This window comes from Eulemur rufifrons, chromosome 28, assembly GCF_041146395.1.
Source record: "Eulemur rufifrons isolate Redbay chromosome 28, OSU_ERuf_1, whole genome shotgun sequence".
Taxonomy (NCBI): Eukaryota; Metazoa; Chordata; class Mammalia; order Primates; family Lemuridae; genus Eulemur; species Eulemur rufifrons.
The window spans coordinates 13320062-13342093 of NC_091010.1; the positions used below are offsets into that span (position 1 = coordinate 13320062).

Sequence of the window (22032 nt, forward strand, 5' to 3'; positions counted from 1 at the left end):
CAGAATATTTCATAATTTGAAATTTTAAGTAGGCCTTCAAAAACATCAGAATGAATTAAGAGAACATGTTTGGTTTCTTTTCCATAAACTCCTTTTCCCTTTGTTTAAAATGGAAATATGTTTATTCATCTTAACATGAAAATACATGGTTACAAATTCAAATAAAAAATATATATATGTGAAGTAGCAAGTAAATAGTCCTATGCTATATATTCTTTCTTACCTTTTTAGACATATGTAAAAATATATTATCTTTAATTTTTTTATAGCTAAGATGATGCTTTACATTCTGATTTTGGTCTGTTTTTTTCACTTGCCAATACATCATAGATATCTTTCCATTTTAACATGATACAGAGAAGTTTACCTCATAAAGTCTATTTCTGGATGTATTTTTACAGAGAATATATTATCCTATGATAAACTAAATTGGATATGATTCCTTCTGAAGGAAAGATGATGATGTAGAAAACCTCAGTTTTTCTTAACTCAAAATTTTATGGTTTTAGAATTTTAACATAGATTGTCTTCTGCTTTTTTAAAAGACATTATTGCAAGAGCATCTCAAGCAGACGTCGTTATAATCGTGATTTGGAACAGGATGAAGCATTTATTCCAGTTGGAGAATCATTAAAAGATCTTATTGACCAGTCACAAAGTTCTGGGAGTGGATCTGGACTACCTTTATTGGTAAGTTAAAACTTCATGTACACATGAATGGGGTGTTGATACAGAATGTGTCCTCAGATAATGATGGACAGCATAATTACCGCAGATTGGAGAGCAACACTAGACGCCTTGTTTTCTCCTTATTTAGAAAGATGTATGCAGTATTGAAAGATGATATTAATTAAAAAATAGATGAACCAGGAAAAATAGAATAGGCAAGTAAGATAGAACCATAAACAAGGTTAGGAAAAAGTCCTATATAGAGAGAGAGTTAGATCATGAAAGTCCTACATGTGTATAAGCTCAAGAGTTAGCTCACAAGTTTTGCTCTAAGCATTTTAACAGCCAACTTGAAGAGGAATCAGGTGTCAGTTTCCTTGCATTATAAGGTTAAACTGATTGGTTGAGGGATGTTTAACTATTTCAGATTCTAAAATCAAAGAGAAGTTTCTCCCATAGATCTTCATAGAGAGGATACTTCTGTCGATGTAAAAACACAAATTCAATAAAAATAATTTTAAAGGTGGTTGTAAATAATGCCAACAGATTTTATATATGGAAATATTCAGATTTAAAGGTTGAGAGGACTCTATATGACTCTATAACAGTACATAGGTTTTTAGTTGTTTAATTGCATTAGTTGAAAGTAAATACATTGATCTTTAATTTTAAAATTTATCTTACTAAATAATTCTGTAATTTAATTGGAAAAGTTGAAAGTAAAACTGTCTTCATCTTCATATGTAGACAATGTGATTGTTAATGTAGAAAATCCCAAGAATGGTACAGAAAAGCTACTACAACTAATAAATGAGTTTATCAGGTTACAGAATACAAGGTCATTATACAAATATGACTGAATTTATATACATTAGCAACAAAGAATTACAAATTGAAATTTAAAGAGCAGTATCATTTAAAATAACATAAAAAACATGAAATATTTAGAAATAAGCTTAACAAAATTTGTGCAAGACCTATACAATGAAAATTAGGAAACATTGCTGAAAGAAATTAATGAAGATCTAAAAAAAGTAGAGGTATTTATGAATCAGAGGACTCAATATTATTGATTTCCGTTTTCCTCAAATTGGTGTGTAATTTCATTTCAATTCAAGTCAAAATTAGAGCAAACTTTTATAGAAATTGATGAGTCTGTTTTAACATTTATATTAAAATGCAGAGGACTAGAAAAGTCAAAACAGCTTTGAAGTAGAAGAACAAAAAGGACTTATTACCTGATTCTGGACTTACTATAAAGCTACAATAATTAGCACGGTATGGTACATACTATGGTATAAGGATAGACATATTTAAAACTAAATTTAAAAAAATTTTTGGGCGGGCGCAGTGGCTCATGCCTGTAATCCTAGCACTCTGGGAGACCGAGGTGGGTGGATCGCTCAAGGTCAGGAGTTCGAGACCAGCCTGAGCAAGAGCGAGACCCCGTCTCTACTAAAAAAAATAGAAAGAAATTATATGGACAACTAAAATATATATAGAAAAAATTAGCCGGGCATGGTGGCGCATGCCTGTAGTCCCAGCTACTCGGGAGGCTGAGGCAGTAGGATCGCTTAAGCCCAGGAGTCTGAGGTTGCTGTGAGCTAGGCTGATGCCACGGCACTCACTCTAGCCCGGGCAACGAAGCGACACTCTGTCTCAAAAAAAAAAAAAAAAAAAAATGTTTTTTTAAATATATTTTAAATTTATTACCTTTTTTTTAAATTTTAGTAGAAACAAGGTCTCTCTATGATGCCCAGGCTGATCTTGAACTCCTGGCCTCAAGCAGTCCTCCTGCTTCAGCCTCCTAGAGTGCTAGGATTACAGGCGTGAGCCACTGCACCTGGCCAGGATAGACATGTTGATCAATGGAACAGAATATAGAGTCTAGAAAGGGGCACACCCATACACGGTTAACTAATTTTTTTTTACAAAGTTGCCAAAGTAATTCAGTGGCAAAATGACCGTGTACTCAACAGATAGTGCAATTTGGCATTCATTTGCCAAAAAGTGGATCTCAACCTTACCTCACTCTATATATAAAAAAAAAAAATGAAGCATAGACTTAAATGTAAAAGTCAAAGTATAAAACCTCTAACAGAAAATGTTAGAAAAAAATTATTGTGGGCCAGGCGCGGTGGCTCATGCCTGTAATCCTAGCACTCTGGGAGGCTGAGGCGGGCAGATTGTTTGAGCTCAGGAGTTCGAAACCAGCCTGAGCAAGAGCGAGACCCCGTCTTTACTAAAAAATAGAAAGAAATTAACTGGACAACTAAAAATATACAGAAAAAATTAGCCAGGCATGGTGGTGCATGCCTGTAGTCCCAGCTACTTGGGAGGCTGAGGCAGAAGGATTGCTTAAGCCCAGGAGTTTGAGGTTGCTGTGAGCTAGGCTGATGCCACAGCACTCTAGCCAGGGTCACAGAGCGCGACTCTGCCTCAAAAAAAAAAAAATTATTGTGACTTTGGTTTGAGCAAAGACTTCTCAGTACACAAAAAACATGAATCATTTTTTAAAATGATAAATTGAACTTTGTCAAAATGTAATGTCTCTGCTATTGCACAGACACTGGTTAAGAAAATGAGGCTGGGCACCACTGTGTATTCCCAGCACTTTGGAAGGCTGAGGCAGGAGGACCACTTAGGCCAGGAGTTCCCCTCTCTACAGAATATTTAAAAAATTAGCTGGGTGTGGTGGCATGTGCCTGCAGTTCCAGCTATTCATGAAGCTGAGGCGGGAGGATCACCTGAGCCCAGGTGTTCGAGGTTGCAGCAAGCTGTGGTGGTACCACTGTACTCCAGCCTGGGCAACAGAGCCAGACTCTGTCTCTAAAAAAGAAAGAAAGAAAACAGAGAGAATTCACAGACTGGCAAGAAAAGATCTGATAAAGCATTTGTGTGCAGAATATATAACAAACTTTTACAACTCAATAAAAAGACATCCCAGTTTTTTTAAATGGCCAAAAGATTTGAACACTTTCCCAAAGAAGATACAAGAACGGCAGATACACTCATGGAAAGATGTCGTTCAGTATCATCAGGGATATGCAGATGAAATGCAATGAGGTACTACGGTACATCCGCTAATATGGTTAATACTGACAAGTGCCCATAAGATTTAGATCAGCTAGAAATCTCACACATTGCTGATTGCAATGCAAAATGATGGTACAACCAATTTGAAAAACAGTTTGATAGTTGCTTGGAAAGTTAAGCATATACTTTCTGTACAATGAAGCAATCTTTCTGCTAATTACTTACCCAAGAAATAAGAAAACTTGACCACACAAAGACCTGAATATGAATGTTCATAGCAGCTTTATTCATAATAGGCATAAATTAGAAACAACCGGAAAAGTCCATTAATTGATAAATAAATAAATGAATTGTGGTACATTCATACAGGAGAACTGGGATCCCCAAACCCCAGGTGAGGCCTGGTACTGGTCCTGGCCTATTAGGAACCGGGCGTGCATGCCTGAGTTCCACCACTGCACCCCGCCTTCTGTGGAAACATTGTCTTCCGTGAAACCGATCCCTGGTGCCAGAAAGGTTGGGGACCGCTGTAGTAGAATGCTACTCATCATTAAAAAGGATCAAGCTACTAATAGGTGCAACAAAGTGGATAAATTTTAAAGGCATTTTATGCTAAGTGAAAGAAGCCAGACACAAAAGACTGCGTGTTGTATGTTTCTGTTTGTAAGATACTCTAGAAAAGGTAAAACTGTAAGGATAAAAAAACAGATCACTGATGCCAGGGACTTAGGGGATTAACCAAAAGTAAGAATTTTTTTAGGTGTTGGAAATGTTCTATATCCTAATTATGGTGTGGGTGATTACATGACTATACATTTGTCAAAACTTACTGCACTATTCTCAAAAAGGATGAATTCTATTGTATGTAAATTATACATCAATAATCATGACCTTTTTAAAAAATTATAAAAGGATTCTGTAATAAATGATACATAAAGTTAATTTAGGTTTGCACAAAACAGCCATTTTATAGATGCATTTGCAACTTGGAACAATAGTTCTTTTTAATTTAGAATGATCATTAATGCTTCTGAAAGATAGCAATCAGTGTACATCTTTCATTTAACAAATAATAAAATACTTATTGTACTTCAGGTATTATCCAAAATAAATACCTGTATCCTGTGAGTAGGGGGTGGAATTCAAGGAAATACATGTGTAAGTAAGAAAATATAATTGTGATAAGTGCATCAATTGAGAAGTGTGTGTGCTATGAAGGTGTTTTAAGCAAGAGAAACAGCACTCTAAGTAAAGGGAATTGGATGTGCAAAAAGACCCTGAGGCAGGAGTTAAGCTTGAGTGAATTCTAAAAGTTGAAATAAGGCAAACAAAAAGGAGTGCCGGAGGAGTGATCATACCAAATTATGGGCTGGGCCAGATCCTGTAGAATCTTAAAGACTGAGTTGAAGATTTTTAACTATCATTTACATTTTGCTGCATAATAAACCACCACAAAACTTAGTGCCTTGAAGCAACAAACATTTACTGTTTCTCATGGTTTTGTGGGTGTAGACCACTGGGCAGTTCCTTTTCTGGACTTGCTCAGCTACAGCTAGGTGATACAGTCGCACGTTTGGCTGGCAGTTCACGTGGTGCTGTCCGTTGGTCACAGGGTTCCCAAAACAGCAAGGACAAGGACAAGCCCCACTTCATAAACAGTTGTGAGGTCTTTGCCTGTATCGCATTTGCTGCTGTTCTGTTGCCCAAAGCAAGTCATAGGGGCCATTTCCTGACTCTGCAGAGAAGACCACCCCATGCTGTATGTACTGGGAGGCAAATTATTATGACCATTTTTACAAACAAACATAGCAACGTTGACCAACCTATTAGTTTATAACTTCAGAATACATTGTACATTGTTTCATGCTTTTAAGCACATTATAAGTTTTAAAATTGAAGTTGGTTGGTTGGATATACCATGCTTTTTGATGGGATGGGCCATCAGACCCCTTTGTCAGTCTTAATAGGTTCTTTTTATCAAGAGCTCAAAACCTTTTACTTTTTTTTCTTTAAGGTCCAGCGAACTATTGCCAAACAGATTCAGATGGTTCGGCAAGTTGGTAAAGGCCGATACGGAGAAGTGTGGATGGGTAAATGGCGTGGTGAAAAAGTGGCAGTCAAGGTATTCTTTACCACTGAGGAAGCTAGCTGGTTTCGAGAAACAGAAATCTACCAAACTGTGCTAATGCGCCATGAAAACATACTTGGTGGGTACACATTGATTTGGGTCAATTCTGTGTCTGACAGGGTTAGTGGGGTGCACGTAGAAACCTGCCATGTGTGCTTTGAAAACATACAAATTCAACTATATGCGTTTGTCTAAAGGAAATCCAGTAGAATACACCACAGTTCCGAATGCCAACCACTTTATTTACTAACCACCTAAAGAAATAGCAATGAGTTTCAAATGGAAAGAAATACTAGTTTATTGGACTTATTCCTGTAGTAATGAAGACCAAGGTGGTTTTTTTGTTTTGTTTTGTTTTTTTGTTTTTTTTTGTTGTTTGTTTTTTTGAGACAAAAGTCTCACTCTGTTGACCAGGCTAGAATGCCGTGGCATCAGCCTATCTCACAGCAACCTCAAACTCCTGGGCTCAAGCGATCCTCCTGCCTCAGCCTCCCGAGTAGCGGGGACTACAGACATGCGCCACCATGCGTGGCTAATTTTTTTTTTTCCTATATATTTTTAGTTGTCCAGTTAATTTCTTTCTATTTTTTTTAGTAGAGACGGGTTCTCACTCTTGCTGAGGCTGATCTCGAACTCCTGAGCTCAAATGATCCACCCACCTTGGCCTCCCACAGTATTAGGGTTATAGGCGTGAGCCACCGCACCCAGCTGAAGACCACAGTTTTTATAGATAATTGAAGCAGTTTTCTAGGGTGACATTAACTCTATGCCTTTTGCCTTTGGTAAGCTCAGCAACCCAACATGGAGCTTCATCGTATGTTCTGTGTTTAATATATGTTCCTCTCCCCTCCCCATTTACACAATAGCAAAATAACTTAGGTATGATGATCTGATCAGTAGGGTGCATACGCTGATCTAGCTATCTTGAGTCTTAATTTCTTTTCAGAGGCTGTTTTCCTACCTTTAATTTGGAGAGAGCACGCACCTTGCCAGCATATAGTGGGTATTTTTATTAGTTTCCCAGGGTTGCTGTACCAAATTATCATGACCCGGGTGGCTTAAAACAGCAGAACTGTTTTGGAGGCTGGAAGTTCAAAACCAAGGTGTTGGCAGAGCCTTGCTCCCTTTGGAGGCTCCAGGGGGAAGGTCCTTCCTTGCTGGCTCCTGGTGGTTGCCAGCAATCTTTAGTGTCCCTTGGCTTATAGACAACACTCTAGTCTCTGTTTGTGTCGTCTCACGGCCTTCTCCCCTATGTGCCTGTGTCCACGTTTCCGTCTTAAAAGGACACCAGTCATTTAATTAGGGCCCACCCTAATCCTATATGACTTCATCTTGACATGATTACATCTGCAAAGATCCTTTTTCCAAATAAGGTCAATTTATAGGTTCCAGGTGGGCATGAACTTTGTGGGGACTCTGTTGAACTCAGTACAGCACTCACTGACCTCTTTCTGAAGGGAGAGAGGAGGAAAGAAGTGAAAAGGAAACAAGAGCAGTATTGTGGACTTGGTAGTCAGGGAGCTGACTGAGAAGGCAGGTGCCATGAGTCACTGATGGGCAAATAAGCCAACTCTTGGCTGAACGTTTTTAAGCTCATTATAGTGTCCACTTTTTGATTTGAAATTGAGAACCTTTTCTACTAGAGAATCCTGTAGATTGGTAATATTCCCCTGGTTAGTTATATAATATATGATCTTTTTCTTGGTCATATTATTGTCAGTTTCATAATTATTAAAATTATTGTAAATTTGTTATAAAAATATATTTATAAATGGTAGAAATAAAATTTTTGGTAACGCACGTATTTAAGAGATTTTGTCAGGCACATTAAATTTTTATTATCTGTACATGATACCTAAGTTGTTCTCAGTCTCCTGAATGAGCATTTATTATTCCTCCTAGCCATCTCTGAAAACTAACCTTTTAAACTCATTCATTGGACAGGTTTTATAGCAGCAGACATTAAAGGTACAGGTTCCTGGACTCAGCTCTATTTGATTACTGATTACCATGAAAATGGATCTCTCTATGACTTCCTGAAATGTGCTACACTAGACACCAGAGCCCTGCTCAAGTTGGCGTATTCCACTGCCTGTGGTCTGTGCCACCTTCACACAGAAATTTACGGCACGCAGGGAAAGCCTGCAATTGCTCATCGAGACCTAAAGAGCAAAAACATCCTCATCAAGAAAAATGGAAGTTGCTGTATTGCTGACCTGGGCCTTGCTGTTAAATTCAACAGGTAAGTGGTTCTTTGCCCCGCTGTTCTGAAATTATTTTAATCTCCAAAAGACTTTTGCGTGTTTGTATTCAGGACAATGGAATTCTAAAAATGTGCAAGTCTCATTATATGGTTATATTAATATATAGTCGGGTTTTTCTTTTTACAAAAATTGCATCCTACTGTACATAATTCTTGATTTCCTGCTTTTTATTATCATAGACATACTTCTATTTCAATTTATATAGATTGCCCTCATTCTTTTTAACAGATGCCAAGTTTTCCATAATATGGATGTACTATAATTTATTCTATAACCCAACTGATGAACGTTAAGTTTGCTTCCAGTTTATTTCTATTATTTAAAAACATTTTAATGAACATTGTCCTGTTTTATTTATATATATTATATCCTTGAGCACTTCTACAAGTATTCTCCGTGACGGATTCCTAGAGAAGGGACAGCTGAGACAAAGTGCTCATGCCTTGTAAACTATGGTGGATTGCATTTTATCCCTTCAGAAAGTGCACGTAGTTTACACTCCCACAAATAGGGAGGATACATATATCATTTCTCCATCACCACTTTGATATTAGCAATATTTTTAAACAATTAGAATTACCACATTTGTAGGAAACCATTGAAACCATTTTAATGTTGTTATAACTCTATCTAGAATACTGTAGCTGTTTCACATTTCAGAATTCATTTCATGCCATAAAATAAAAGTACCAGTCTGTAAGACAACTGTAAAAAACACTTGAATCGTCTCCCTTGGTTGTTGGACTGTCCTAAGTCAATGTAGTGTTTGTTGGCTTAAATACTCATTGAGTGCTATATAAGAAAATGCAATTGATTATATTGCTCTCTGCTTGACAGTAGTTTCCGAGACCTGCCAGACCTGGGGGCCTAAGCAACAAACATTCATGTCTTCAACTCTAAAATATAGTCCAAAAATTGAAGAGCCAATAAACATTTATTACTTATTATCAATATGATTATGTAGACATTACTAACAACAGAACTAAGTTGATTGGACCCAAAAAGAAGAAATGTAATCTTACATTGTGAAGACTGAGTTTATGATATGAGAGTGGTAAAAGCAAATGATTCCTCTTTTATTTTCACATTCACTTGGTTTTAGGCATAATTACCACTTCTTATATTCAGTGTTGTCCTCTTTCTCAGAGAGGCACCAAACTTACTTGGTGGCAAAACCTGACCTGGCGTAATGTGAGGTATTTATTGTCTTTTTCCAGTTTAATATGAGTATTCAGGCTTAGTGTTTCACTGCAGGCATAGTAATGAGTTTGATTAAGGGTACTGCTCCAAGGCACCGGCTCACGCCTGTAATCCTAGCTCTCTGGGAGGCTGAGGCGGGTGGATTGTTTGGGCTCAGGAGTTCGAGACCAGCCTGAGCAAGAGGGACACCCCGTCTCTACTAAAAATAGAAAAAATTAGCCAGGCAACTAAAAATGGAAACGAAAAGATTAGCTGGGGATGGTGGTGAGCAGGGAATGCCTGTAGTTCCAGCTACTTGGGAGGCTGAGGCAAGAGGATCGCTTGAGCCCAGGAGTTTGAGGTTGCTGTGAGCTAAGCTGATGCCAAAGCACTCTAGCCCAGGCAACAAAGTGAGACTCTGTCTCAAAAAAAAAAAAAAAAAAAGAATACTGCTCTAAACCCTGCTATGGATGTTTTATACTATGTAGCATATATTTAAAAGGGTGTGTGGCTTTTCTAAAGTCTGAAAGATACAAATTTTGTAATACATCTGGCCCCAAGGATTTCTGATAAGGAAATGTGTATTTAGAAAGAGAGAAGCTTTTATGAAATATGACAAAAATATTTTGTTCTTGGCTCTGAATGAACCTGGACATTGTCTTTCTTCTGTTTTCAGTGATACAAATGAAGTTGATGTGCCTTTGAATACCAGGGTGGGCACCAAACGCTACATGGCTCCAGAAGTGCTAGACGAAAGCCTAAATAAAAACCATTTCCAGCCCTACATAATGGCTGACATCTATAGCTTTGGCCTGATCATATGGGAAATGGCTCGTCGTTGTATCACAGGAGGTAAGAGCTTGAGTGGTATGTTTCGGATTATGTTTGTTTACCCTTCATTTAAAAAATAACAGCTCCAGGCCAGGCGCCAGTGGCTTACTCCTATAGTCCCAGCATTTTGGGAGGCTGAGGCAAGATGATTGCTTGAGCCCAGGAGTTTGAAACCAGCCTGGGCAACATAGTGAGACCCCCATGTCTAAAAAAAAAGAAAATTTTTTTTTTTAAAAGAAACCCTAGCTCCAGTTACATAATTTAGATTATATAATGTCAGTGTTCCCCAAGAACACTCCTAGGTTCTACAGTTTCTCTTGAAGGACCCAAAGGACTCAAGCATATAGCTGTCCTCACAGCTAAGATTTATTACAGTGAATGGATACAAATGAAATTCAGCAAAAGGGAAAAGGTGTCTGGGGCAAAGTTCATAGAAAAGTAGGCATGGCTTCCAAAAGTCCTCTCCCCGTAGAGTCACAGGGGATGTGCATAATTCTTCCCACTTTGAGTTGTGACAATGCCTGTGAAGTGTTGTCATCCAGGGAAGCTCATTAGCAACTCAGCACCTGTAGATTTTATTGGAGATTGGTCACATAAGCATCCTCTGCCTGGCATATGCCAAAATTCCAAACTCCCAGAAGGAAAGCAGATGTTCAACATACACCACACTGTTTGTACAAACATTCTAGGAACTGTGAGCCACCCTTATCATTTTTGGAAAGTTTTATGTCCATGTAGGGAACTGTTTACCATTCAGGGTCCCAGACACTGTGCAAGGGCCGACCCTGCAAGCAGGCCTTTCTAGGGACAGCAGTCTCAAGCCTGCTGTGTGAACTCTTGTCTGCACATCATGGTAAGTCTTTCTACTTAAGGGGAAAAAAAATAACCATATTCATTAGTAGGAATAATCATATAAGTAATTAGATTTAAAATTTAGGATAAATGATTTCATTGTGCATTTTTTAAAGGAATTTCGATATCCCATTTGTTGATGGACTCTATCACAGTTGTAATGGAGGCCCCTGGAGGAGGTAGAGGAAATAATTGGGCATAAATAAGAAAAAAACATACATTTACTATTAAAAGTGAATCATTCAGTGTGTATTTTTCTTTATGTGAGTTTTAGTTCCATAGTTCACAGGAGGATGCTAAATACATTGGTGTATTTTGTCCAGCCATCGTTTTTGTGCCCACTGTGTTTTGCCACTCCCTGCAGGGATAGTAGAAGAATACCAGTTGCCATATTACAACATGGTACCAAGTGATCCGTCATACGAAGATATGCGTGAAGTTGTGTGTGTCAAACGTTTGCGGCCAATTGTGTCTAATCGGTGGAACAGTGATGAAGTAAGTGGAACTCAGTGCCCTGGAGAAGTGATTGGTAAACGTCACCAAAGAAAGATACTGTCTGCTCACTACATTCTCTTTACCTTTCAGTGTCTGCGAGCAGTTTTAAAGCTAATGTCAGAATGCTGGGCCCACAATCCAGCCTCCAGACTTACAGCATTGAGAATCAAGAAGACACTTGCCAAGATGGTCGAATCCCAAGATGTAAAGATTTGACACTTAAACAGTTGTGAGGAGAAACTCCAGACTGCAAGAACTGTTTTACCCAAGGAACGGGTGGAATTAGAGTCAACTAAGGATATTAACTTGGTTCTCAGACTCTTTCCTCAGTACACATTCACAGGCTGCTAATATTAAACCTTTCAGTACTCTTACTAGACTATAAGCTGGGAACTTCTTCTAAACCCTTCATTCTTTATATGTGGACAGCTTTATTTTAAATGTGGTTTTTGATGCCTTTTTTTTATTAGGTTTTTATGAACTGCATCAAGACTTCTATCCCAATTAATAAGTCTCCAGTCAAACTCTGGGTACTGAATTGCCTGTTCATAAAATGGTGCTTTCTGTGAAAGCCTTAAGAAGATAAATGAATTCAGCAGAAATGGAAAAATAGACACTTTTGCCTTCTACCTGAGAAAATTTAATCTGTTTGTATTCTACCTTTGTAAAACAGCCTGTAGATTATGATCTGCTTGGGATACTGCTTAGTTTATGGTAGTTTGTCATGCCTTCCTTGATCATGGTGTGTGTATCTGTGCACACACATGCACACCAGGATTCCTCTGCTGCCATTTGAATAAGAAGAAAATAATTTATGAATGCACAGGAAGATATTGGTGGCCAGTGGTTTTGTGCTTTAAAAATGCAATATCTGACCAAGATTTGCCAATCTCATAAAAGCCATTTACCTTGCAAGTGAGATAGTTGCCCAACCAACTTTATTTTTTAACATAAAAGTTGATATAAAAGCCAAAAGAAGTTTAAAGTGTCTGTAAATTTGGACTGTTTTCCTTCCACGGCCATCATTTTTCGGGCAGTTATTTTTGTCATGGAAAGTATCCCATCCAAAGTTGGAGATCCCAGTGCAAAGAACCATGTTCATAAAGAAAGCACTTCTTATTGAAGTAAATTACTGCATTTGATAGCAATGTAAGTGCCTATAACCGTGTTCTGTATTCTTTATTCTCAGTAACTTGTTAAAGGGAAGTTATTTATATTTTGTGTGTAATGTACTTTATTTGCAAAATACCCACTCCTTTACAACCATATTTTATATATGTACATAACATTCATACTGTAGAAACCAGCTTGCATGTACCTCACATCCCATCCTTAAGGGAAGAAAAGTTATAAAGTAGAACTTAATATGAATTTTCAGAATTAATGTATTCAAAGTAATATATCAAATCCAGGCCTTTGTTAAATTCAGGTAAAAACTTAATACCATCTCAATTTTCAACAACTGTTAAATATGTTTTAGGCATCTAAATTGTTTGATAATTTTGGTTTTATGATTTCTGTTCCCTAACTCGTGAAGACGATGAAGAGTCAGGCAGAAAAGTGCAGTATCTAGTCAGTATGTGTACGTACATTGTACAGCTGTTATTCAACAAAACGATACATATTTTATAGATGCCTTGTTACCTCAAGGAATAATTCCGATTTGCTTAAATTTATTATATTTCCATAATGCCTTTTAAATATTAATCTCTTCTGAGTATACAACTCATGATGCATCAAGTGAGACAATTTTCTTTGATTACTACATAAAATCAGTGTGATTATGTCACAGCATAGCCCAAAAGGTTTAAATTCAGTGGGGCAAACTCAGAGCATGTGTCCATCCATTACCAAAAATTTGACTGTAATTTAAGGTTAAAACTTCAGTATTTGTCTGCACATTAAATTTCACAAGTGTGAAACTTGCCTTAACCGTTTTAAGTTTGATAAGTTTCCTCTAATATATTTAAAGTTTGAAGTGTTCATCAAGATAAGTAAATTTGCATATTGATAATACTTAGTAACCTGCTTTTCCAGGATTATTTCCCCATCTATATACTAAGAAATATAGGTATTTTAATCTAAATTGCCATGTGATTTGAGAACAGTTATGACATCGATTTACTTAGTTTCAGTTAACCTTGATTTATTTTTGACTTGGTAAACTATAAATCTTAAAAATCATTTGTCATCTTAATAAAGAAAATATATAAGGAGGTACAAACTTTATTCTTAGAAATGTTAAAATGGTATGTGGAAGCAAAAAATTAGTTTATGAGACTACTCTAGTGATTTCTTTTAATTAGCTTGGTCTAGTGAAAGTGATATCAAGAGTTAACCTTAGAAACTTGTTGAGTAAAAACATTTTCTAGTATAACTTGTTCTTTAGAAAGCAAATGTTGCTATATTTGGAATCCTAAAATCTAAAAGTGTTGAATGAAACTTGTTTTCTTCTCTCCTTCCCACTCTTAAATCTGAAGCTCACCCAGTAAGTGAAATAGTGAAAGAATATGGCAGCCCAGCAAGAGGAAGTGCTTTTTAGTCCCATAGTTAGGAAATAAGTTCTAAAACCCTGGGAGCCATTATTTGGTCCCACTTACAATTTCGTGCTTTCAAAATGTGTGGCCTCAGTCATCCCTTTAAATAATTAAAGCATAAAAGCAAACAAAAATCCAAAACTACCTAAATATAAACAGCAAAAGTTAACCCGCAAAGAGAATTCTCCTTATGAATTCTCCTTATGCTGGTAAATATCTCTAGGACTAAAGGCACATTAGGATTTGCTTCAATGTATTTATTCTGAGCTTTCACTGTGCTTTCTTATTTAATAAGTTTCTGAAGTATAAAATTTGAATCTGATTTCTCTGGAAGTATTTACACAGAGATATTTTGATCAGCATTTTATGTTGCCTTTTCAATGTCCAGAGGTGTTTCTTAAACTTAGAAAGTAACCTATAGTTTTTGAAAATTATGTTTTCCCAGAATGTGCCAGATTTTTTAATTTACTAAATATTCAACACCTTATCCTTTGTTTCTGTTTAGAACAAAAGTGCACTATAGTTTTTAAAGAATCATGCATCTTTAATTTGGCCTAAGATCAAATTTGATATTGAATAGTTTATTCCAGGGCAGATTTTATAAATTAAAACACATTTCATATACGTGAATGTTTTGAAATGTTTAAAAATACGTAAAATAATTTCAACAGCAGAAATAGTAATAGATTTTTTTTTTAAGTATAGCCCTTGTATTGTTTAGAAGTGATAAAATTTATTATTGACGTGAGTCAGATGTTAAAATTTTAGTGTAGCAGTTCATCTGGCCTCAGTGCAAGATGAGTCACAGTGGAAACCGCAGAGGGGAGACGTGTTCATAAGAACCAGATTAAATCTGTGGCAGTATCAGATGAAGCCATGTGTAACGATGGTCACATAAGGAAAGTATGTGAGTACGGCTTTTGCAAAGGATTAAATATGTCATTGTAATTTTAGCTTGTACTCTGTATTCTGCTTTCAATGGGATTATTTAAGCCCTTTTAGTGACTTTTGTCCTTGCCCATTTAAAAACTAAAATGTAGTATATGTTGTATAAAATGAAAATATCATCATAGCTTAATTAGGGATACTGTACATAGGCATTGAAAGAAGGGTAAAAACAAGCAGTTTTATTATGCAATTGTAAAACACCAAAAATATAGATTCATCTTTGATATGTAACACACTAAATGTATTTTGTACAGCATCTGGTTTAAAAGGTGCCTTATTAAGTTTACCATTAATTGCTTTGTTCTATACACAGATTATGTCCAATGTATCATTTTTAAGTAAATAACCTTATTTTAGTATACTTTAGTGATGTGTTTTGTGATACCATACTCGGACTGTATTGTGTATCAGAAGTCATCTGGTGAGATTTTATAACAGATAAGTTAGTGTACAGACATATGTTCCTAAGACGTACCAGGACCTAGTACGGAGCACATGCAGGTAAGTGACTTAACGCTCTTTTCGTTGTGTAGGTACAGAAGTTAAACCTATTAGAATGAAGGGTTTTTTCCTTTACAAAAAGAGAAAGGAAACATCATTTTCTGATTATAAAAATAAGTACTCATGGCAGAGATTCTTGGGAAACATAAGAAAGAATAAAGCAGCACATAAAAATCACTCAAAATTCTATTGCCAGACATTACCACTATTTACATTTGAATATTTCTTTTTAATCTTTTTCTGCTGCATTTTTTACAGTATTAAATCATAGTATGCTATTAAATATCCACTGAAAACATAGTTTAAAAAATATGACTGCAGGCCGGGTGTGGTGGCTCACGTCTGTAATCCTAGCACTCTGGGAAGCCAAGGCAGGAGGGTTGCTTGAGCCCAGGAGTTCAGGAGACCAGCCTGAGCAAGAGCGAGACCCCGTCTCTACTAAAATAAATAAATAAATAAACACGTAAATAAAAATATGACCGCATAATATTCTACCAAGTAGATGGAATAATTTATTTCTGTGATCCCCTACTAAATATTGGGATTGTGCCCATTGTTTTGGAAAATACGTATTGAACATCCTTGTACATAATCTTTATTTTCTTTTATTTCTGAAAATGGGACTAGTGGATATGAACTTTTAAGAGATTATTTGTTTAAGATGAAAAAAAATCTAAGGTTTTGAAAAATATTCCCACATTGCTACTCAAAAAGAGTTTTCATTTATATTCCTACCAGCAGTTCATCAGAGTGCTCACCTTACTACCTGGTCAGGGAACTTCCAAGGTTTTTCTCCTCTTTTACTTAGAGTGATGGAATGCATTTATCCGGCCTTATTCTGGTGTTCCTGCCGCAGCGGGAGGTGAGGCTTTGGCGGGCTTTCCTTCTGTTCCACAACAGTGTCTCGTCATTGTCCCGTCTGCAGTGAGCCTCACCCTCTGTCCAGGCTGTCTTCTGTTGTGTGCAAATCCATCCAGTCAGTGTGCCTCCTGATGCCTTTGCTCAGGGCTGTGAACATGTTAGATCCTCTAAAGTATTTGGGACGGGTCAATGTCCCTCAAAAGAAAGGCATGTTTGGAGATAGCTATTACAGATTCCTCACAGGAATCCATTTTGTGTCAGTGTAAAACGCTTCTCAGAACAATAGCGTGCACTCTAATGCAGCATGATGAAGACGACTCAGTTTTCCCGAGCCTATCAGATACTTGCAAGCTTTCCTTTCATCTGTAAAACACTAACCCAAACACTGTGTAAATATATTCATTTCTCCTTCCCAGCATAATCTGTTATTGTCACTGCTCAGTTGGAAGAGTGACTATTTCCAAGGTTTCCTTAATATTTTTGAAAGTAATAGAGCAGACATTAAGAAACACAATAGTCTAATCCTTGTTCTTCCAGAATAGTCTTAATCCTTGTAGATAATCTCAAGCAGATACTAATTCAGTTATCACATCTCCATTCACTTGCTAGTGCACCATTTCTGGCACATCATACTTTATTAAATTAGGTGCATGTTCCTAAAAAGCCTTCCCTCGGCTCTTGGGGGAGTATGGCCTTGGCTGGGTGGACATGGGCAGCTGAACGTGGCCAGCTGGCAGTGTGAATGGAGGTCACCTGGTGTGGTGGCACTGTCCTGGTCATGGAGAGGTAAATACTGTGAGTGCAGGGTCAGAACAGGTGGGTGAGTCACCCTGACTCTGGGGATCAAGAGGAGACAGTGCCAGGGTATTAAATACATACAAAAACTATTTTGGACAGAAGCAGGAACTAGGGCTGAAAGGTTCATCCATAGTCACCATAGGATGACATTGGAATTGTTATTTTTAAATGGAGTGTGTGTGGCCTGCCTATTGCTCCTGAAATTTAGCAGCTGGTCTTTGTCTAATTACCTTCACTTTTAGTGTCCCATTTGTGCTGTAATCGTGAAATCCAAGGAGATTCCAGATCCCCTACTGCCCCTACATCCACTTCACTACTCATAGCCTAAGTTTTTGTTTTATTTTTTTAGAGACAGGGTCTCACTGTCCTGCCCAGGCTGGATTACAGTGGCTGTCCACAGGGGCGATCGTAGCCCGCTGCAGCCTCAAACTACTGGGCTCAAGCAATCCTGCCACCGTAACTCCCAAGTAGCTGGGATGACAGGCATGCCACTGTGCCTGGCTCACATCCTAAATTTTATGCAGGACACCTGAAGTGTTAAAGTCAATATAGAACACTTACGTTGAAAATATGTTCAAGCTGGGAGAAGAAAGAATTGGTCCCCCCGCCCACCGTCCCTTTTTTTTTTTTTTTTTTTCCGGAAGAAGCCATTTTTTAAAGCAAATTTAAACTCGGATGATGGCTTGGGTTGATGATGTACATCTGTTGCTCTGCTGTATGACTAAGATGCAAGTTAAGTGTTGAGAAACTTTCAAAAGACAAAATGGAAAATCTGCAACAAAAGACCTACACTGTTGTGCAAGGTATTTCGATCAAACATTTTAAAAGCAAATGTTTTTCTTTTTTAATTAACTAATAATTATACATATGGGGTAACATAGTGATGTTTTGATACATGTATAGTGATTGTATCCATCACCTCAAACATTTATTTGTGTTCAGAATGTTCATTATCCTCCCAGCCATTTGAAACTATGTATTATTGTTACCTATAGTCATCCTACAGTGGTATACAGCAGCAGTCCCCAACCTTTTTGGTACCAGGGAACATTTTCATGAAAGACAGTTTTTCCATGGATCAGGGAGATGGGGGGGATGGTTTGGGGATGATTCAAGTGCATTTCATTTATTGTGCACTTTATTATTATTACATTATAATATATAATGAAATAATTATATAACTCACCATAGGTTGGGGACCCTGGTATGGAGCACTAGAACTTACTCCTCCTATCTAGCTGTAATTTAAAAAGCAATTTTTATTACTTGATCCCGTCCTCATACTTGGCTAGAAGTTTGGCTGGAGATAGAATCTAACTCTGAACATAGCGCTCCCTGATCTCCCAGCTCCCCTTGTTGCTGGTGGGAACTCTGACATGGGTCTAATCTGTGACACACATCACGTAGTTTCATTTGTTTTCAAGAAGCCTGTGGTTTTTTCAGCCCATCTACTGAATTTTTTATTTCAACAACACAGATTTTATTTTAACTTTATTTTCTTTTTATTCTTTTTTTTTCTTTAATTTTTTTTTTTTTTTTTTTAAGCCTGCTCAAGTGAAGCAGTGGGAGTGGAGAAAGGAACAAAGGAAGCTGTAACTGGTTGTGATCAATTAGTTGTAAACACCACTGCACTTGGACCAACCTTCTTTTTATTCTTGATGTTTTGAAGTTTAAACTTGCCTTTCCTAGATATATTAGTTCTGTTGCTTAGTGCTAATTGGATCCTTCTAATGTTTTCTTGGACTTAGGAAATTTTCTCCCTTTATTTTTTGTTTCCTCCTTTCCCTTTTTACTTTTTCTAGATCTAGAACTTCTGTTAGACAAATACCGAGTCACCTAAATGTTTCTTCCATATTTCTTAACGTTTCTCATCTCTGTCATCCTACCTTCTGCTTTTTTCAGCCTGCCTACCAAGTTTATTTCAACAATTAAGTTTTATTTTAACTTTACTTTGAAATAATTTCAAACTTTCAGAGAAGTTGTGTGAATAGTATAAGGAATTTACCCTTCACCCAGATTCATAAACTGCTAACATTTTGCACAATTGCTTTGTCATTGTGTGTGTGTATGTATACAAGAATCGTAAAATCTCATCTTGCACTGTTTGTAATGTTCATGTACACACACACACATTTTTATTCGGAACTATTTGAAGTCACAGAACTGATGCCCCTTTAGTCCTAAATACTTCAAGAATATTAATATTCTGTTACTTACCATGTACAACTATCAAAACCAGGAAAGTTAACATTGATACCATTGCAAGTACCAACAATGCCATAACCTACAGACCTTATTCAAGTCTTGCCTGTTCTAGTGAAGACCTGAGAACACATTTTCCTGGCCCTGGCCCTGGCCCTGAATCTGGTCTCAGGTCCTGGTTCTCCTTTAACCTGAAATGGCTCCTTTGTGGTACTGACATTTTTTAGAGTAAAGCCAGTGGTTTTGTAGACTTGGTACTCATGAGCACATCCCATCTGGGGGCCATGACGTCAGTGGGTCTCATGATTGATGATGTCAGCATCGTCACTTAATGTGATACTCCTTTCTCTGAAGTTACCCTTTTCCCCTTGTAATGAGTAAATTATGGGAGATACTTTGAGACTATGTTTTAGCATCCAGCAATGATTCTTGTCTGAATCAACAGTTGCAAAGTGGTGCTTTTTCTAATTCCATTATTACATACATACATATATATGTGTGTGTTTTTGTTTTTGTTTTTGTTTTTGTTTTTGTTTTTTTGAGACAGAATGTTGCTCTGTTGCCCAGGCTAGAGTGCTGTGGCGTCAGCCTGGCTCACAGCAACCTCAAACTCCCGAGCTCAAGCAATCCTCCTGCCTCAGCCTCCCGAGTAGCTGGGACTACAGGCATGTCCCACCATGCCCAGCTAATTTTTTATGTGTGTGTGTGTGTGTGTGTATGTGTGTGTGTGTGTGTGTATATATATATATATATATATATATATATATTTTTTAGTTGTCTGGTTAATTTCTTTCTATTTTTTTAGTAGAGACGGGGTCTTGCTCCTGCTCAGGCTGGTCTCGAACTCCTGAGCTCAAGGCCCACCTCGACCTCCCAGAGTGCTAGGATTACAGGCGTGAGCCACCATGCCTGGCCTACATCTGTATTTAATTGGCATTCTGCTCTAAGAGCTTTTCCCTTTTTTTTTTTTTCTTTTTCTTTTTTCTTTTTTTTTTTTTAGACAGAGTCTTCGCTATGTTGCCCAGGCTAGAGTGCCGTGGCATCAGCCTAGCTCACAGCAACCTCAAACTCCTGGGCTCAAGCAATCCACCTGCCTCAGCCTCCTGAGTAGCTGGGACTACAGGCATGCATCAGCATGCCCGGCTAATTTTTTCTATATATATTTTTAGTTGTCCAGATAATTTCTTTCTATTTTTAGTAGAGACGGGGGGGGGTCTCACTCTTGCTCAGGCTGGTATCGAACTCCTGGCTTCAATCCATCCTCCTGCCTCGCCTCCCAGAGTGCTAGAATTACAGGCGTGAGCCACTGCACCTGGCCTTCCCTTATTTTTTTTTATCATCAGGATACACTCATGGATTCTTGTTTTATTCAATGACTTATAGTCTGTTAGGTCATTATTTGTTTTGATGCCCAAATTGACCCAGACTTGGTTACTGGGAGTTCATCAAGCTGGCTCCTGGGTCCTTGTGACACGTGCCCATCTCACCTCTTACTTTTGAGCACATTAAGAGATTCCAGACTCCTCTTGTACTTTCCTTGCCCCGGCCTGGAGTCAGCCATTTCTCCAAGGCACTCTGGTTCTGTTTAGGGGTGATGGTATTTAGAACCACTATCCAAGTTAAAATTTCTAATTTCCTGTGTTTCTGGAGATGTATTGTGTATGTTCCAAAATCTTAGTTTGCTGAGTTTTGGGTCTTCTTGTTCATGATGCTATTAATAGTCCTTCACAGATGTTTGCCAGTTTGGGGATAGTTGCGCATCTTCGTATTAATGAATACCTGTTCACCTCTGCTCCGTGTTCCTGAGCTTCCTGCAGCTGTTTGTTAGAGCAAAAACAAACAATCCTGTCCCCTCTTGCCTGCTCGGGAGGATTTCAGCTTTCCCCACTCGTTTGTTCACCTCCCCTACCCCGCAGAGAGTTCTGTCATCATCGTCAGGACAGGCTTGGGGCTTTCTTGGAGGAGGATGGAAGAATGATGCCCAGGCTGTGGTGGGAGAGCTTTTGTTTTTGAGATAAAGGGATACTAGAGGAGCTGGGGTATGAGAGGAAAGAAGGATTTTAAGAAATTTTTTTTTTTTTTTAAATAGTTAATAGGTTTTTTTTTTTTTTTTTTTTGAGACAGAGTCTCACTCTGTTGCCCAGGCTAGAGTGAGTGCCGTGGCGTCAGCCTAGCTCACAGCAACCTCAAACTCCTGAGCTCAAGGGATCCTCCTGCCTCAGCCTCCCGAGTAACTAGGACTACAGGCATGTGCCACCATGCCCGGCTAATTTTTTCTATATATATTTTTAGCTGTCCATATAATTTCTTTCTATTTTTAGTAGAGATGGGGTCTCGCTCTTGCTCAGGCTGGTCTCGAACTCCTGAGTTCAAACGATCTGCCCACCTCGGCCTCCCAGAGTGCTAGGATTACAGGTGTGAGCCACCGCGCCCGGCCAAAAAATATTTTTATAGACCATACAGCATAGCCTCTTCTCAGTTTCTGAAATAAGAGTAAAGGACAAGAATTATTCTGACACGATGTTGTGGTCTGTGGAGACGTCTCTGGGCTTATCTGGGTGTGGGAGCTTCCTGCCTCCATTGACCCCAAGCATGTGCAGGGCTGGGTTGAGTTTGGGGCACCCCTGGACACACTCCCACCTCCTCAGCAGTCTCAAATATTTTGGGTTGTGATTTACTGCTCTGTTTCATTTTATACCTGATCCCTTCTACTTCCTATTTTTCAGGAATT

General features: G+C 37.9%; 1 protein-coding gene across 1 annotated transcript in view; it reads left to right on the forward strand.

Annotated features, from left to right (window-relative positions):
* The window catches only part of BMPR1A (bone morphogenetic protein receptor type 1A), a 135292-nt gene extending 122631 nt beyond the window's left edge, over positions 1 to 12661 (forward strand). Inside the window, exons 8-13 of the mRNA XM_069459916.1 lie at positions 546 to 690; positions 5720 to 5912; positions 7778 to 8075; positions 9953 to 10128; positions 11324 to 11454; positions 11545 to 12661. Coding sequence (XP_069316017.1) covers positions 546 to 690; positions 5720 to 5912; positions 7778 to 8075; positions 9953 to 10128; positions 11324 to 11454; positions 11545 to 11670 — 1069 coding nt within the window. The 3' untranslated portion in view covers positions 11671 to 12661. The remainder of the gene's footprint in view (positions 1 to 545; positions 691 to 5719; positions 5913 to 7777; positions 8076 to 9952; positions 10129 to 11323; positions 11455 to 11544) is intronic.
* Positions 12662 to 22032: the final 9371 nt, after the last annotated feature.